The following is a 14742-nucleotide window of genomic DNA, read 5'->3' on the forward strand; positions in this document are numbered from 1 at the left end:
TAGAATTAGTGGCGTACCAGTTTCCGGACACCCAATCCAAAGCCATCTGCTGTATGGACTCCACCTCGAGAAGAGGCGAAGGTTCAGTCAACTCCCATTTTTCGTTCATGTCCGTGATGTTGGCGCACACCATGGACGTCTTCGTCACGTTGTGGTGGATGTAACAGATCGTGTTGTTGCGATGGTTGAACTCCAGCGCGTTGCTGTTGAGCACCCGTATCGACGAGTTGCCCGGCCAGGGTTTCCCGTCGAGCGTGATCCGCTTGATTTCCGACTGGGTGGAGTACACCAACGACGGCGGTTCGTTTGGGGGAACTGCGAAAGTTATCAAGTAAATAAATTTAGGTAATCGTCACAGGGTGGTGTAATTTTACAATTGACGGCGATGCAGTTGGTTCCGTTTTTGATGTAGCCGGACACGCAGTCGCACACGAAGGATCCTTCGGTGTTGATGCACTTTTGTGCGCAGGATCCGTCCAGCTCGCACTCGTTGGCGTCCACGCATTTCGGGCCCTCCGGCTTCTTGCCGTCCGGGCAGTAGCATTTGGGGCCGGCCGGTGTTTGTTTACATCTGTAATGGAAATGTTGGTTGTACAGAATAATGAATAAATTTAGACAAGATGCAAGCAATTTTGAAAATATTCAGAGGATAGAGCAAGAAGAAAAAAATGTAGGAAAATAAAAAAAACTATTATATTATATAATTATAAATTCGACGTTTATACTTTTAGAAACTTCGTATAAAAATGGAATATAATATAATTTATATAAAAATGGAATATAATCAAATTATATTTAAAATAAGTATATATATAATTTTAAAAATATACAGTGTCAAAAAGGAATCAGTATTATAGTAATAAACACTGCGAGAAAATGGAGAAAACTCAAAATATACATTTTTAATAATATTCTGTCAGTGGTAGGAATAAAAAAATGTATTTAGCAATAAATCTCTGATAAAAATTGAAAAAATTCAAATTAATATCATCAGATGATAGTAAGAAGAAAATATATTTTAATCACAATAAATTCTGTAAGAAAATGGACAAAAGTTAAAATATGAAATTTTGAAAAATTTACAGTCAATAGTACAAATAAATATTGACAAAAAAACAAACTATGACAAGAAGAAGAGGTTTTTTAATTATAATAAATTCTTTAAGGAAGTAGAGAAAATATAAAATAAATATGTATTTATTGTTAATAAATCTCGAATAAAATTGGTGAAAACTCAACGTAAATATTTTTAAAAATATACAGCCGCTGGAAGGAATAAATAATTAGTTTTACTGACAAAAAACCTCGTCGAAAAATAGGGGAAACTCAATATAAATAATTTTAAATATATACAAACAATGTCGAGAAGAAACAAATATTATTGTCATATTAAATACTTCATGAAAATAGAGAAAACTCAATATATAATTTTAAAATATCGATGGTGTGAACAAAATATTTATTTTATCGGCAATAAATCTAGAGTAAAATTGGAGAAAATTCAACGTATACAATTTTAAAAATATACAAACGAGAGGAGGAATAAATAATTTATTTCACTGACTGTATAAAAGAGAAAATCAAAATAAACAATTTTAAAATTATAGAAACAATGGCAAGAATAAATCAATTTTATAGTAATAAATATTGTACGAAAACTGAGTAAACTGTAAATATGAATTTTAAATAATATACTGTCAGTGATAGGAAAATGTATTATTATAAAATTAGAAAAAATTCATAGTAAATAATTTTATAAATCATCAGCTCATGACAAGAAGAAAACACATTCTAATTACAAAAATTTACAGTAGGAATAAATATTGGTAAAAAACACAATGGCAAGAAGAAATAAATATTATAAATATTATAGTCATAATAAATACTGCAGAAAAACAGAGAAAACTTAAAATATTTTATCCTAAATAATATACAGTCGATGCTAGCATTAAAAAAATGTTTTATTAACAATAAATCTCTCATAAAAATATAAAAAATCAAAGTAAATTATTTTACAACTGTATAGACTATGAAGTAGAAGAAAAAAGGTTTAATAAATTCTGAAATAAAATAGAGAAAACATAATTTTAAAAAATGTACAGTCTATGAGAACAAAAAAAATTGTTTTATTGATAATATATCTCGAGTAAAACTGGTGAAAACTCAATGGATATACTTTTAAAAATATACAGTTGAAGGAATAAATAATTAGCTTTATTTACAAAAAACGTCGTATAAATATGAGAAAAATTCATATAAATTATTTTAGACAATGGCGAAAAGATAAATGTTATAGTATAATTTTATAAATAAATGTTAAATACTCCTCAATTGAGAAAACTCAAAATATATAATATAAAATAATAGATAATCAATAGAAAGAAGAAAAAATGTTTTAATCATAATAAATTTTGTAAGAAAATAGAGAAAACTTAAAATATGTAATTTCAAAAAATTTACAGTCTATAGGAGGAACCAAAAATTTATTTCATTTGTAATATATCCCGAATAAAATTGGTTAAAAATCGACGTATAAGTTAAAAATTTAGTAAATAATTTTAAAAATGTATAGACGATGCTAAAAAGAAAAAGTGTTTTAATTATAATAAATCGTGTAACAATTTAACATTTGTTTTATTGACAATATATCCCGAATAAAATAGGTGGCAACTCTACTCACACATTTTTAAAAACATATAATCGATGGTAGGAATAAAAAATTTGTTTTGTTGACAAAAAACCAGGTATAAAAGTGGAAGAAACTCAAAATAAATAATTTTAAAATTACATGACGAAGAAGACAAAACGTATTTTAGTCATGATAAATTATGCAGGAAAATGCAGAAAACTCAAATTTTATTGGCATAAAATTAAGAAAATTTAAAGCATATACTTTTAAAAATACATTATCGATGGCAGTACTAAAACTAATATTAAATAATTTTAAAAGAATAGATAGGATAGTAAGGAAAAAGTTTGTTGTATTGAAACATCGAGTAGTAAAATTAATTACAATGACTGACGTAACTGTATATTTAAAAAAATGTATACCTCATTGAAGGTTGTAATTGTTCTATGATTATTCATTTATCTTCTTCATGTTAATTTAGGTAATTGAATATAATATTGCTTATTATATGCACATTATTTGAAATTATTGAATTATGAAAATTTAAAATGATAAAAAATAAGTGAGAGTAATAGATTTTCAATTATCTGAGCATTTATGTTTTATATAAACATGTAACATAAATTACTTCTATAAGAACTAATTGTTACATATTGGCGGAGTTTTTTATTAATAGGTTTGTAAATTACTATCAATAGAGATATATTTGTGCATAAATATACGTCTACACCATTTCCGTTTCGAATGACAAATTATGCTCACATTACTCCCCATCGTGACTGCTAAAAGGTAATGCATGTATTACAATTACATATCTGTTAATAATTAATACTATTTAATGTTTTTTGCTGTGTGCCCAGACATATTATCAGACAACAACTTTATCGAAATGTTGTTTCCATGTACTACAATATATCTTTGGAAACCAACCCATAGCTGCATTGCAGTGTATCACAACTGACGGTGTGATTCCTGCAGAAGTCCCACTCGTCGCTGTTACCCGGACAGTCCCCTTTGCCGTCGCAGAACTTCTGAATGTGAACGCACTTCGTCTCGTCGCCGCACAGCGCCTCGTTCCACTGGCAAGTCATCGTCTTGTGACAGTGCTGCGGGTCCTCGTCCGACAGATCTTCACCGAATTCCTGCGACCTCCCTGCGAAAAAGCCAAAAAAAAAAAAAAATGTCACGATCGTACGGATCGTACCGTCAGCTGTGGCTTACCGCAGTCCGGCTCCTCGTCGCACACCCAACCGCTGGGCACGCATTTCTTGGTCAGTGCGCACTTGAACGAATTGGGATTGCACTGCTGCTTCCTGAGACACTCCTCGGCGCTCTCGTCGCTGCCGTCGGTGCAATGGGGCTTCGAGTCGCATTGCAGCGCCGACAGGATGCACTCGCCGTTGTTGCAGCGGAAGTGGTTCGGCGAACACGTCGTCGCACCTGAAAAATCACGGATCCCCATTAAAAATTGCGATGTCGGTGGAACAGACGCGTTTGCCGCTTCCTCAACGGTGCGGTTCGCGACCGCAGTTGTTTATTATAACGCGGACATTATAATTGCACATTTGTACGCCTTCAATTGAGAATTGCAACACCCGTAGGTCACGCAATTATCGGCAGTGTACGAGATAATTTAATTGAAGGAAATTTGCATCGAACAGCCGTTTAATTGTACAATGAAAGTGATGGAATGCATTCGGGAAATTGATTTATTTATTTGTTTTCGCCACGACAGGCATGGATCTTGAGAGTTTGCATACGTTTACCAGATAATTATAGCTACATAAAATGGTTTATATATACGCTAAGAAGATACAGCCTTCATTTTTTATTTATTTTTTTTTTAATATTTGGTATGTTTTTAATACTGCAGCAATTCTTCTAGGGCTTCTTAGTAACCCCATACACTGGGCAATGGTTATAGGATATCACTATGCTCAGTTGGATTGAGATCTCGAACCATTACATCAATTTAATTTGATTCTCGTTAGAAAACTGATTGTTGATAGGTGATGTCAACAACAAGATAATGTCACATGGCACATTATCTTGTTGTAATTTTACAATACTTTCTCCAGGTTTACATCGTCATAAATTTTTGTTAAACAGCTTTTCTAAGTCTTCTCCTAACAGTTCTGATACTCACTGGTCTACAACTGTTACTGTCGAGGAAGAAACAGAGCCGAAAGAACATTGTCTACAATTTGCTCTGCTTTTTTGCCTAATATAGTGTTCCTCTTAGAAAGATATTGTTTTCTCTGTTGTGATATCTTGTTAAACCGGCTTTTCCAAGTCTTCTCTTAACAGTTTTGGCACTCACTGGTCTACAACATTTACAGACAAGGAAGAAGCAGGGTCGAAAGAATATTTTCTACAATTATCTTTCGATCTTTTGCCTAATATACTGGGTCCCTTAGAAAGATATTGTCTTAATATATTGTTAAACTAGCTTTTCCAAGTCTTATCCTAATAGTTCTGGCACTCATTGACCTACAACTTTTACTGACAAGGAAGAGCAGGGCTGAAAGAATATTTTCTACAATTTACTCTGCTTTTTTGCCTAATATAGTGTGCCTCTTAGGAAGCTATTGTTTTATTAGTTCTGATATCTTATTAAACCAGCTTTTCCAAGTCTTCTCCCATCAGTTTTGGCACTCACTGGTCTACAACATTTACAGACAAGAAAAAAGCAGGGCCGAAAGAACATTTTCTACAATTTACTCTGCTTTTTTGCATAATATAGTGCTCCTCTTAGAAAGCTATTGTTTTCTCAGTCCTGATATCTTGTTATACCAGCTTTTCCAAGTCTTTTCCTAACAGTTTCGGCATTCACTAGTCTACAACATTTACAGACAAGGAAGAAGCGGGGCCGAAAGAACATTTTCTACAATTATCTTCGCTTTTTTGCCTAATATACTGGGTCCCTTAGAAAGATATTGTCTAATATATTGTTAAACTAGCTTTTCCAAGCCTTCTCATAACAATTCTGGCACTCATTGACCTGCAAGGAAGAAGCAGGGCCGAAAAAACATTTTATACAATTTACTCTGCTTTTTTGTCTAATATAGTGTGCCTCTTAGGAAGCTACTGTTTTTCTCAGTTCTGATATCTTGTTAAACCAGCTTTTCCAAGTCTTCTCCCATCAGTTTTGGCACTCAATGGTCCACAACATTTACAGACGAGGAAGAAGCAAGACCGAAAGAACATTTTCTACAATTTTCTTGGCTTTTTTGCCTAATATAGTGTGCCCCTTAGAAAGATATTGTTTTATCAGTTGTTATATCCTTATCAAACCAGTTTTTCCACATCTTTTCCTAACACTTCTGACACTCACTGGTCTATAACTTTTACACAGAAAGAAGAAGCAGTACCGAAAGAACAATTTCTACAATTTGCTCCGCCTTTTTGGCCTAATATAGTGTGTGTCCCTTATAAAACCATTATTTTCTCGGTTCTTATATCTTGTTAAACCAAATGTTCTCTTAACAGTTCTGGTACTCATTGATGTACAACTTTTACTACCAAGGAAGAAGCACGGCCGAAAGAACTTTTTCTAAAATTTGCTATGCTTTTTTATCTATCTTAGTGTGTCTCTTAGGAAGCTATTGTTTTCTCAATTCTGATATCTGTTAAACCAAGTGTTCTCTTAACAGTTTTGGAACTCACTGATCTACAATTTTTACAGAAAAGGAAGAAGCAGGGCCGAAAGAACATTTTCTTCAATATCCTCTGCTTTCTTAAATAATATAGTGTGTCCCTTAAAAAGTTATTGTTCTCTCTTGTTAAACCATTTTTTCCAAGTCTTCTCTTAACAATTAAGGCACTCAGTGGTCTACAACTTGTACAGACAAGGAGGAAACAGGGCCCAAAGAACATGTTCTACAATTTCCTCCGTTTTTTCGCCTAATATAGTGCGTCACTTAGAAAGATATTGTTTTCTCAGTTTTTATATCTTGTTAAACCTGTTTTTCCATGACTTCTCCTAACAGTTCCAGCATTCACTAGTTCACAAATTTTACAGATAAAGAAGAAACATTTTCTACAATTTGCTCTGCTTTTTTGCCCAATATAGTGTGTCCCTTAGAAAGCCATTGTTTTCCTCGGTTCTTATATATTGTTAAACCAAGTCTTCTCATAACAGTTCTGGCACTCACTGGTCTACAAATTTTACAGACAAGGAAGAAGCAAGGCCGAAAGAACATTTTCTACAATTTCCCCCACTTTTTTGCCTAATATAGTGTGTCCCTATTTGCACAAAATGTTTTATAATGGCTTTCCTGTCCAATTTTGGCAATTTCATTTTGGGATTTGTCTTATTTGAATAATAATTAAACATGGCCATTATTCTTTGTTAATTCAGTTGTTTCTAAGATATAATTATGCATTACTTAAATAATAGACAGATAAAGAAACTATAAATACTATTAAACAATTACAGGAAAAGTCGTTGTGTGCCTCATACTTTAGGCCACGGCTGCATAAATATTATTTGATGAGTACACAGTTAGAATATTTATTATTATGGTAAATAGATACTTTTGTTGTAATAAATTTCAACTCTTACTATTTATAAGAGTCACCACAATAATTGAACGACTTGCATTAATTAGTTCCATGTGTCTCGTTGCAGTTGATAGTTGAATAATAATGTCTTAATTATGAAACGCTGAACAGATAAAAATATAATTGTGACGATTAAACTATCCGATACAGACAAGAAAAATGGTTGATGCAACTGATGCATCTGCACAAATATCCCAGACTCGGAACCACTTGTGATTTTAATGCTTCAAATAACGGCACGACGTTTTATCGACTACGAAAGCCATTCAAAGCGATTTATATCCGTCGCGGTTTTATGGAGGGCAATACAGACTGGCGTCTTGAATTAATTAATAACATTTCGCATTGTTCCGGAATACTAATGTGTTACGTCAAATAAATCGGTAAACAATCGGGCCCAAAAACTTTTACTCGTTATCTTAATTCGTGCAACATTTAACCCGTGATTCGGCGAAATGCCATATGGAAGAAGCCGTGCGATATTTTTCGATGCACACCGAGACACGATGCAGCCCGACTGGACCTCTTTAATGGGGGGCCTTGGATTTCCTTTTATTTTCCTCGCGTTCGGAACAAGAGCGACTAACAAAAATACGAAAAAATAAAACAAAATCGAACCAGTCCGGGCACAAAGATGCCATTATGAAAAATCATCGGCCGTCTGTTCCATCGATTTGTTTATTTTTAAATAAGGACATGTAGTTAGTGACCTCTGATGAGACGGTGGTTCGTGTGATACGTAAACGACTTTATTTATAACGTTTCCAATAACAAAAATAACCACCGAGAAGATCGTCGGACATTATCTTGGCTTCTGGGTAAATAACTCGTAAGGGAATATGGTAATTGCGTGCGTCGCTTTTTGTATTTATAAATGTTAATTATTGTTGGCCTTCCAGTTTGAAGCCAGCCAGTTTACGAGCTGCAATTTGCCACAAGGAGCTTAAATATTTACATACGTTCTTCAAATGCACAACGTACTGAATTTTATGCTGATGTATCGTTTTTCGAACACACCTATGAGTTTGTAATATCACACAAGTAAATAAACCTGATACACATGTGCGGTTTGATAGACCAATAACTAATCAGTTCAGTTTGTTCAATGGAAAACTAGAAGTTGCATGACCCACGGACTCGATTCCAAGGAAGTAAACATAAAAATTTACATACGTATTTATTGTGGGTACAGACGTATGCAGATTTCAATTGATACAGTTGTAGGTTTGCTAAAATATGTATAGGTTTGTAGTTGCGAAATACCGTACAAAGGTTATCAGCATTTCATTAAGAACCACATTTTTTTTTTGTTGTTACTATTAGATCAACGTATTGATATTAACATAAACACTATTCTGTTTGGTGTGGTAATTATTTCTAACAAATAAAATACGTATTATTTTTTTATATAATTATTGTTTTATTGTTAAACAAAATAAACTAATATTGTTTTATTTTTTTCTTATCATTGATAAAATCCACACCATTTAAATTAAAGAAAAGAAAATAAATAACTTTTAATTGTTCAATTTATATTGTCATTGTTTTATTTTTGTTTTAAGATCAACGTACCGAAATAAAATAAATACGAATCTATTTTAGTAACTGCTCCTAATAGAAAGAAAATGAAAGTTAAATTTCATTTTTTAATTTACTTCCTCGTTATTTAATTTTGTTGTATAACCAACGTGTTAAAATAAAATAAACGCAATTGTATTTATGGGAATTATTCTTAATAGGAAAAAAATACAAATAAAATCCTATTTTATTAACTTATGTTCTCATCAGTATTGAAACAAAATAAACGATTTGTATTATTCTTATTGCAAAGAAAATTAAAAAAAAATAAATATACATAAAATCCAATTACATCAATTTAAATTCTTATTAGTTAAGTTTTGTTATATGATTAACGTACTGAAACAAAATAAATGACTTTTATTTTAGTAAGTACTTCTAATTTTTCCTCATTATTTTATTTTGATATATGATCAATGTATTGAAGTAAAATAAATAAAAGCAACTGTGCTTATGAGAATTATTACAAAAAAATACAAATAAAATCCAATTTTATCAATTTATATTCTCATTAGTTAATTTTTGATATATGATTAACACACTAAAACAAAATAAACTGCATTATATTTTAGCAACTACTTCTAATAGAAAGAAAATAAAAATTAAATTCCATTTTTTAATGGAATACATTATACAAATAAAATTCAATTCTATTAGAAAGAAAATATAAATAAAATCCATTTTTATCAATTTATATTCTCATTTTTTAATTTTTTTATATGATTAACATATTGAAACAAAATAAACGACATTATATTTTGCAACTACTTGTAGGAGAAAACAAATGAAAATTAAATTCCGTTTTTAGTGACACCCCCTTTATTTTATTTTGTTATACGATTAACATAATGAAATAAAATAAAAGCAACTGTGCTTATGGGAATTATCCTTATTACAAAGAAAATATAAATAAAATCTATTCTTATCAATTTATATTCTCATTAGTTAATTTTTGTTATATGATTAACACACTGTAACAAAATTAATTACTTCCATATTAGCAACTACTTCTAATAGGAAGGAGGTGAAAATTAAATTCCATTATTTTTAACTTCATTCTTCATTATTTTATTTTGTTATATGAAATTAAATTCCATTTTTCTAACTTCATTCTTCAGTATTTTATTTTGTTATATTATCAACGTATTGAAATAAAATAAAAGCAACTATGCTTATGGGAATTATTCTTATTATAAAGAAAATACAAATAAAATCCAATTTATCAATTTTGTTATATGATTTACATACTGAAAGAAAATAAACGACATTATATTTTAGCAACTACTTCAGAAAGAAAATAAAATTAAATTTCATTTTTTAATGCCATTCCTCATTATTTTGTTATATGATCAGCGTATTAAAATAAAATAATCGCAATTGTGCTTATGGGAATTACCCTTAATAGTAGGAAAATAAAAACAAAATTCAAAATTCTATTTTATCAATTTATATTCGCATTAGTTATTTTTTTGTTATATGATTACCACACTGTAACAAAATAAATTACTTCCATTTTAGCAACTACTTCTAATAAGTGAAGAAAGTGAAAATCCATTTTTCTAACTTCATTCTTGAGTATTTTATTTTGTTATATGATCAACGTACAATTTTATAAATTTATATTCTCATTAGTTTATTTTTGTTATATGATTAACGGACTGATATAAAATAAACGACATTCTATTTTAGCAACTATTTTTAACAAAAAGAAAATTAAATTCTAATGAAAATTAAATTTCATTTTTAGAATAAAAGCATCTGTACTTATGGGAATTATTCTTATTAGAAAGAAAATACAAATAACATACAATTTTATCAATTTATTTTCTCATTAGTTTATTTTCCATTTTTTTAATTTTATTCCTCATTATTATTGTTATATAATCAACGTATTAAAAAAATAAACACATTTGTGTCCATGGGAATTATCGTTAATAGAAAGAACACACAAATAAAATCCACTTTTATCAATTTATATTCTCATAAGTTTATTTTTGATATATGATCAACTGAAGCAAAATAAACAACATTCTATTTTAGCAACTACTTTTAACAGAAAGAAAATGAAAATTAAATTCAATTTTTTTAATTTCAATCCTTTTGTTATAACGTATTGAAATAAAATAAATGCCACTGTGTCTATGAAAATTGTTCTTAATAAAAAAAAATACAAATAAAATCCAATTATATCATTTTATATTGTCATAGATTTATTTTTGTTGTATGATCAGCGTGCTGAAACAAAATAAACGACATTCTGTCTTAGCAACTACTTTTAATCGAAAGAAAATGAAAGTTAAATTCCATTTTTTAATTTGAATTCCTCATTATTTTATAATTTGTTACATGATCATCGTATTAAAATAAAAGAAACACCGTTCCGTTTAAATACAATAAAAAATAATGTTAAATTTGCAATTTACATTGCTATTAGTTTATTATTACAACTATTCTGCGAAAAAAAAAACTAACATCCATCACTCATCGACAGAGAGGCAAAAGTGTGTTTATCGATTTACTTTAAACTAATTAAATTTCGGGGCAATAAACTTTCAGGTTTTAAAAGCTTTCGACGTTAAATGAAACGTTACGACGAATGTGTGTCACAACGTAATTTGCACTATGCATTTTACGGGCCGTTTTGTTTATAATTAGCATTTCGCAGTTATTTCCGTCATTTGGCCGAGTCTAGTTATGCGTTCGATCGGCACACAGCATGCAGACCTTTGTTGTGGCGTCGCAACGAAAATACTAAATACTAAAAATGTTCGGTCGCGGGGTCCGTTCGTGATCCTAAATTACACAGTCGTTTGCCGACGGCCCGGTAATTGGCGCATCGCATTCCAGTAATTTGCATGACACATGCGGACATCCAATGAAAGGAAATCTTGCCTCGTTTAAAACACGTCGGCCGCTAAACAGGAACAATTTTTTCATGTGTCGCCCATCGGTCGATATTAATGGGTAAAGTGTTACGAGTGATTTTTTTTTATACGGTGTAATGGGTTTAGTTTGGTTGACGTCAAAGGCTTGGCGAAGCGAAGTCCGTCAAGTTGATCTTGTTAGGGATCCGATTTTCGTGTGTGCCGTTCTGCGAGTACGTATCGCGCACAGAAACGTGTTAATTAATGTACACTACTTAAATAATAAACACTGTAAAACACATTTTAAAACAGGCGTTGAGCGAAACCCATAAACGTTTCAGCCTAACATTCGTTAAAACGTAAATATTTAAAATTTAACTGTATTTCTAATTAAGTTGAAACACTGTGGTCAACATGGAATTGAACGATATCTCGAGAGGTTTATTCTAAAAAAACTACATGCATATCATATAAAATAGTCATAATTAAGTAGAAATCAATAATTAAAATGTACACAGTTTGCATATTTTTTGAGATAAACATGTATGTTGGGAATCACAACACTTATCTTTATTTTTGAAAATTATTTATTTAACTTTAAACAAATACAATTAACACAATTAAAATACAACCAACAGTTTCGTTGTTAGAATAGAATAGAATACTTAGTATGAACCGAATCGAATGTCTGAATGAATAGTGTTTATTATCTGAATGTCTAAATTGAATGCCTGAATGTTGAATTGAATGTCGAAGCGTCCTTACAAAATGCAACGGACTCCTATATATAAACTAACTTAACAAAGAACTTAAAATAAAATATAATACTACAAACTAAGGTATAAAATCTAGAGCATGACATCATTGCAACATCATCAAAGCAACTACGGAGGAATATAATAAAATAAAATAAATAAAAAGGAAATACAATGCAAGATTGTATTTTTATACTAATGCGCTATAAATAAATTAATTAATTAATTAATATAACATAATAATAATAACATTATTTAACGTATAATATAAATAAATAATCAATTGGGTATCGAATATAACATGAATAATCTTGTATGGATTATTTAAACACTACAGTACATTTTAATGTTACAAAAATACTCTTTATTGTTTTTTTTAACACTGTAGAAAAACTAAAATAATGGAAATTTACTCGTATGATAAAATGCTTCAGGATAGACTCGTTTAATTTGCGAATAAAATTGTTTATCGGTCGTCTTCACCGTGTTATGTCATAAACCACGATGCTCCTGGAAGGCCTATTGTACAAAGAAAACATCTCAATCGAGATGAAGTTGTTGGGGCCTTTGCACTTTTGCAAGAAGCTGTGGTACGTTGCAAAGTTGCCCGAAACAAGTCACAGATTATTCACAGAACGTGGAATCAGTGCGGAGAAGTTGGATCAGTCATAGCAGACCATATACTGGTCATCAGAGACTGACTACTCCTCGAGAAGATCGACATTTGGTTCAGATGTCACTTCAAGAGGGAACAAAAACAACTCGCCAGTCAGGAAAACTTCACTTTATGGCCATAGGGTCAAATTTATCTACTCAAACAGTACGTAACAGACTTCATGAAGCCAATTTACATTCAAGACGTGCAGCTGTTGTTCCTGAATTAACTAGAGCATACAGGAGTATGAGAAGAATCTTCGCTAATGAACACATTAACTGAACATGAACCAATGAAGTCAGGGTCTTTTTACAGATGAATCTAGATTTTGTTTAAGATCAAATGACGCACGACAAAGAGTCTTTAGACGCCGAGGAGAACGATATTTGAATACAAGTGTGTCTGAGAGAAGAGCTTTTGGAGGAAGATCTGTATAGGTATGGGGAGATATAATTTCAAATTGACGTACAGTCCTTCACGTCTTGGCGACCGGTTCAATCAATGCCTCAACGCCGACATACTCACTATTAAATATATCTTTAACTTTGCGACATTTTGTAATGTTACATTAATTTGAATATTAGAACATATTTTCATTTTTAATACGCCCTTCTCTACTATGATTAAATTCTGTAAATGTATAATTGAATTGTTTTTATGCGGGTGTTAGCTTTATATGATCAAAATTTCATTTCGATATATCTATTAAATAAAAAGTTACAAACACTACCTATTTCATTGTCACTAATTTATACTGTTTAACATTTCAAAAAGAGTTTTATTATAACATTTTTATAGTTAAAAATGAAACACATATTATTATCTTGGAATTTAGTAAAAAAGGGTACCCCAAAAAATTCTGTGACACAATTAAAATCAAAAATTTCTAACGAAAGCTACTGATCAACAAAACTAACTAAATCATGGAATAATATTGAAAAATATCTACGAATATCAAACACTGATTTAATACATTAATTTCTCAATTAGTTTAGTGCTAAAAAAAATATGTTTAAAAGTATAGTGGTCATTATTATACACTCTAATTTTGAAAGAGATTTTTTATGATATTATGTTATTTAACAATAACACTTTGTATAATACGCTTTTTGTTTTATAATTTTGGCCCATATTCCTGGCATAGACTCGATCTATATATTCCTTCAATTTTATTGAACCAATGTGATGAGTTTGTAAAATTTGTATGTCGAATTTCTTTTTTTATAAATTAAAATTAGATTTGTCACTAAAAAGTACTCGTCCCCACCGTTCTGTGGCCTAGTGAATGATATTCTAAGCAAGTTAAAATTGGACCTTCATAGTTTTTTTTTTCTTGTAGCTCTGGGGTCAAAATAAACCACCATCCATTACCCACCTTCTCATAGTCTTTGAAGTAATTTCAGCAAATCCGAGTTTCTCCAGGTTGGCTTTAATTTCAGTTGACGATAAGATTGAATTGTCTTTTGACTTTCGAATTATCCAGTTATCGATTTTTTTTTTCGAACTTAGACAACTCCTTTCGTAGCTACCACACTAAATTTTTTAATTAACTGAGATAGTAAATAATGGATTTAAATTCTCAAAATGTGACGAATGTAATGCATCAATTTCACATCAGTTTAATGCTGAATCAACAAAAATTATTAAATCAAAGAATAATCTATCAAATGTATCTAAGAATATCTAGATATTGGTTTA

At 30.6% G+C, this 14742-nt stretch overlaps 1 protein-coding gene across 1 annotated transcript in view; it reads right to left on the reverse strand.

The window, feature by feature from the left end:
• LOC109609655 (prolow-density lipoprotein receptor-related protein 1) overlaps nucleotides 1–14742 on the reverse strand; it is a 33855-nt gene that overhangs the window by 15426 nt on the left and 3687 nt on the right. Inside the window, exons 2-5 of the mRNA XM_020026362.2 lie at nucleotides 3851–4069; nucleotides 3560–3782; nucleotides 375–571; nucleotides 18–315 (exon numbers count right to left, since the gene is read on the reverse strand). Of these exons, the coding sequence (XP_019881921.2) occupies nucleotides 18–315; nucleotides 375–571; nucleotides 3560–3782; nucleotides 3851–4069 (937 nt within the window). The remainder of the gene's footprint in view (nucleotides 1–17; nucleotides 316–374; nucleotides 572–3559; nucleotides 3783–3850; nucleotides 4070–14742) is intronic.

This window comes from Aethina tumida, chromosome 1, assembly GCF_024364675.1.
Source record: "Aethina tumida isolate Nest 87 chromosome 1, icAetTumi1.1, whole genome shotgun sequence".
Classification (NCBI taxonomy): domain Eukaryota; kingdom Metazoa; phylum Arthropoda; class Insecta; order Coleoptera; family Nitidulidae; genus Aethina; species Aethina tumida.